At 34.5% G+C, this 5,139-nt stretch overlaps 1 protein-coding gene across 1 annotated transcript; it reads left to right on the forward strand.

Moving 5' to 3' along the window:
* Positions 1–4,343: 4,343 nt before the first annotated feature.
* LOC131640185 (uncharacterized) lies at positions 4,344–4,805 on the forward strand. The gene has a single exon (XM_058910595.1). The coding sequence runs from the start codon at positions 4,344–4,346 to the stop codon at positions 4,803–4,805; it is 462 nt and encodes a 153-aa protein (XP_058766578.1).
* The last annotated feature ends 334 nt before the right edge of the window (positions 4,806–5,139 follow it).

Raw genomic sequence — 5,139 nt, forward strand, 5'->3', positions numbered from 1 at the left:
AAAGATATTGATGGTTGTTTGCTCTTGAAAAAGGCTGCAACTTTTAAAATCGAGCTTCACTTGTTCTTGAGTTCTTGAAGTGTGGTTAGGGTTTCTTTGAACAAGGATTTTCGTGAGAGAGAGAGACAGAGTTTATTCTGTTTATATAATGAATGAATTATGGCAAAGAGAATTGGAATTAAATTAAGAGAATAATGAGAGAAAATTTTTGGAAAATATTTGATTGAAAATCAATATGAAACCTTACCAACTTTGTTCAATCTCTCTCCAATCTTGCCTTTCATGTGTTATTGAATCAATTAGGATCAATAGAATCAATCACATAATTTTTGCCAATTAAATTATGATTTTATTGATTTAATTTTGAATTTAAATAAACTCAAAATAAAAGAATAAAAACCAAAAAATAATAATTTGAGATTAAATTATGGGTCCCGAGATAATTTTGGATTGAAAAAAATATTGAAAATAAACCCATAACCTTTTGTCATTTAATTTGTGATTTTATTTGGTTTTATTTGAATTTAAATGAATAAACTCAATAAAATAAATAAAAATCATAAAATAAATGTAAATAGATTTATGGGCCTCCTTGGAGTTTGGAACCACGTGGATAACACAAAAATATGGGCCCTTTACTTAACAAACCAAAATTCCTCACTTAGGGTTTCATGCCTTTTCTCAAATTTCCCCAAATTCTGACGAACATAACTCATTCAATTTTTATTATATGGAGACGTTGTAGGACTTTTTGGAAACCTCAAGATTTCCTCTACAAGCCACTTTGGAACATATTTTTCATTTGGAGATTTTATCTTGAAGATATGGCTCCTGGAAGAAAGCAGCTTTTTGTGAGTTTCTAGAAGGACCTGTAATGTATTGGCACATATCTCTTAAATGAAGCATTTCTGGATCTTGGACACAACATCAAAGTTGTAGAGAATTGAATTTTCTTGAGAATGAGCTTTGGTTGAGTAATTTCTGAGAAAGTATGGGAGATTTATGGCTGGTCAAAGTTCGGTTGACTTTTACCTAGAAACCCTAATTTAGAGGTTGTTGTTTAGGAGAGAGACTGCATGCTTTCTTCTTGTATATCTTTGAGCATTTGAAAGTCAGATGGACTGAAATATGAATAAATATGTTGGGCAAATTTTGGGGTATGACAGTATGTTGTTCGAAGATCAGCGTCTCAACATCTCTTAAGACATCTGAGATCTGAATACCAGAATTTCAAATCCGATCAAAATTCGCCATATCTACCGCTGAATGATACAAAATGCAGCCTTGCAGTCTCGCTTCTCGGCATCCTTGTGACTGACTCTCTCAGCATCAATTGAATTGTCATCAAGTCCAGGAACTCCCTTGATGACAACTTCAAGGGTTTCAAGGAAACTGAACGAGGACTTCATCTGCTTTATCTATCGGATCTAATTCTTGCCTTCGAGAAATGGACGAGAATTGGGAATAATGTTTCCACCATTCCTCTTTGCAGAAAAACTGATTCACAATCCCCAGTAACACGACCACCGACATGCAGTTCTTGTAAACACGATCAAGAAACTAACTAGAAGCTCTAGATACCAATTTGTTAGTGCGTGAGGTGTAACACCATTCTAAATCCATATATGTTTCGCATATAATTTATGAGAAATAAATCAAATTCAACCACCAAAGGGTGTCAAATTTTCAAATAAACACCAATGTAAAACATATCCTGCTTTGTAACATGGGTTTTCAAAATTAAAAAAAAAACTTATTTTTAACATCAACAATTAACTTTAAACTTCGCAGCAGAAATATTTAGTTGCAAACATCATCATTAAAATACTTCATAAAAGTTTCATCAATCGTGACTCATAGTTCAAGGCCATTTTAATATACCATGGAAGGCAACACATAATCTCGAAATAAACAAAAAAACATAACTGTTCCAATATAAAAATCCCAACCCCAATATTACATATCAGAGCAAGACCCATTTTATTTAATAGGAAAATAAACAACACACTCCAAAGCTATCCTCTAAGCTTCAACGATCTATTCCTGATCACCTGCAAGTTACCTACGCATCAAGGAAACATTTCCAAGCAGAAAGGGTGAGAAATATCAATCATTATAAAAAGTGTAAGGAATAAATATAGCAAGTACAAAAATATCCTCATGTATTCACATATCAATCTTGTCGAATCCCTTGCTGTTCCACCCTCGGTGGTTGAACATGGTTAATAGTTGGTTCTTCCTCCTGGATTACTGCCTGATTTTACCTATGTCGAACAGGCGCCTCAGGAGCGCCGAAGAAATCTTCTATGCACGCCATTTGTGCTGACATTCGCTGATAGGTTTGAGTGTTTTCCTGATTCGTTATGTTGACATTTTGGATTAGGGGGAGAAGATGTTACTCATCTCTCGGGAGAGGACTCCTACCATATCATGGTTACTAGCGTCCATTTACTGCCTAAATGCTGCCTGATTGTTTGTTGTCAATGTAGGCAAAAAACTTTGATTTTGGTTGTTTCGACCCACATTATTCATCCCAGAGCCAGACATTTGAATTGGTGAAAAGGTTGTAACTGCAGGATGTGTATATGTGGACGTATTATTATGTAGTCCTGCCATAAAGAAATGGGCATTCCATATTAGGGTTATTCTCTCCAAGGCCTAAATGCCTCATACCCTAGAGGTCTAGGGGTTGAAGGCTGGGCCTGGGTTCCAACATGTGTCAAGATATGTTCAGCTTGAGTATTTGACGGGATACTTGTTGTGCTCGAAGAAGGAGGTAAGGTTGTCGAATTATATATGGCCATGGACCTTGTAGATGTAGGTATGGCCTGTGAACTGGGGATCACAGTAGATGCATCAGTCGAACTAGCAATGACTGTTCCTGATCCCTAAGGAGGGTTTTGTTCCCCATCATGGCTAGATGTATTGACCATCTTCCTTGTGTATTTTATTTTAGGTTTTGGTGTTGAAACATATTCTATTAATGTTTTGAATATTACAAACTATTTTATCAAGGAAACTCCAAGGTTATTTCATCATCTAATCAATCTAAACATTTCATTTAACATTGTGTTTCAAGACTTAACTATCAAAGAACAAAACTTTCAATACATAAGTAATCCTCAGAATCTATATAGTAATTCTCAGCATCGGACTTAGAAGATACAAGAGTTACTCTCCCAGAGTTACTGTCCCAGAGTTACTCTCCCAGAATTATTGTCCCAGAGTTACTCTTCCAGAATTACCGTCCCAGAGTTACTCTCCCAGAATTACTCTCCCAGAGTTATTGTCCCAGAGTTACTCGTCCAGAATTACTTTCTCAGACTTAGTCTTTGAAGAATGAGTCAAAGGTCAGAATTAACAGTGTCAGCATTACTCAGAACCAAGACCAAGTCTTGCCAGCATAAGACCAAGTCAAGTCAAGAATAAGACAAAGATCCCAGCATTACTCAAGTAATTCTTGGCACATCTCATACAAATATTTCAAGGGTTATTCTGGTACTTACACTCAAGCTTGGCTCTATAAATAGAAGACATATGTTATGTTCTTATGCACCGAAAATCCTTGCAAGCATACAAAGAAAGCCAAAGTTCTAAATCACAAAGTTATCATTCACTCTATGTATTACTTTCTATATTCACTACCATATATTGAACCCATAAATATTAGAGTTATCATATTCAATCTCAATTTGTATACTCATTGACATATGGAGAGTATTTAGGAACTTATTGTAAACATCCTAAGATCACAAAGTATATCAAAGATATACAAAACCAATTTTTTGTAAGCTGTCTGTAAGCTATACCATTCCGAAGTGTAAGCCTGGTGAGGCTAAGAATACATAGAAGAAAGAAGTTATTGTAAGAAGATTCAATAAAGGATAATCTCACAGGGTATGGGGACTGGACTAACCAAGTTGGTGAACCAGGATAAGTTTTCTTGTGTTCTTCTTTCCTAATCTTTTACTTATATTATTCATCACTATATTTGATCACACACATTAACACTCATTACTTAACATAAACTTTTAAGTTATTACTTATCATCCTTACTTCTTTAGAGCTAAATTTTAAATACTTAAACAAATTTAAAAAGGACACAATCCAACCCCCCTTATTGTGTCTTACCTTTTTCCATCAATTGGTATCAGAGCTTCGGGCTCTGAATATACAGAACACTTAACCGTGTTAGAGTTAATCGATCAAAAAGAACAGGAATGGCTGATACAAAGTTTATAGATGAAGGAGGATCATCACATAGACCTCCTTACTTCAATGGTTCTAACTAATATTATTTGAAAGGTAAGATGAGACTGTTTTTGTTCTCTTTAGATAACAACATGTGGTCTATGGTTGAAAATGGAAACTACACACCAATGACTACTGCAACAGACACAATTGCGTCAGTTCCAAAAACTCAGTCACAATGGACAAAGGAAGAAAACGATAAGGTGCTACTAAACTCTAAAGCTCAATTCATATTATCATGTGCTCTTAGCAGGGAAGAATACGAACGGATAGAAGAATGCACAACTGCTAAAGAAATCTGGGATGCCCTTAAAATACATCATGAAGGAACGAGTCATGTTAAAGAAGAAAGAATTGATCTAGGTGTTAGGAAATTTGAAACCTTTGAAATGAAGGAGGAAGAAACCATAGATGAAATGTTCTCTAGATTTACTATAATTGTCAATGAACTAAGATCACTGGATAAAGCTTATACTGCTCATGAAAGAATCAGAAAAATCTTGAGATGTCTTCCAAAAATTTGGAGACCTATGGTAACAGCTATTTCACAATGAATCTCAAATGAATTTCTCCTCTAAAAAGAAATCTATGCTTGCACAATGAGATGACTCAGAAAACTCTAATTCTGAAGCTTAAGATGAAGAAGCTAACTTGTGCTTAATGACCAATTCTAATTCTGAAGAGGTAAGTACATCAAACTTTTGTTATACTTGCAAAGAGATAGGAATTTTGTTCGATAATCTATTAGAAGAATAAAAAATCTTAACTAAAAAATGCTTGTTCCAAAAAGAACAAATTCATGCTCTTAAAGCTAAAAAAAATGATCTAATAAAATCCAACTCAAAAAATTTAGAAACCATTAAGGAGTTGAAAAAAGCATATTCATCT

Source organism: Vicia villosa, unplaced genomic scaffold, assembly GCF_029867415.1.
Source record: "Vicia villosa cultivar HV-30 ecotype Madison, WI unplaced genomic scaffold, Vvil1.0 ctg.002989F_1_1, whole genome shotgun sequence".
NCBI classification, from domain to species: Eukaryota; Viridiplantae; Streptophyta; class Magnoliopsida; order Fabales; family Fabaceae; genus Vicia; species Vicia villosa.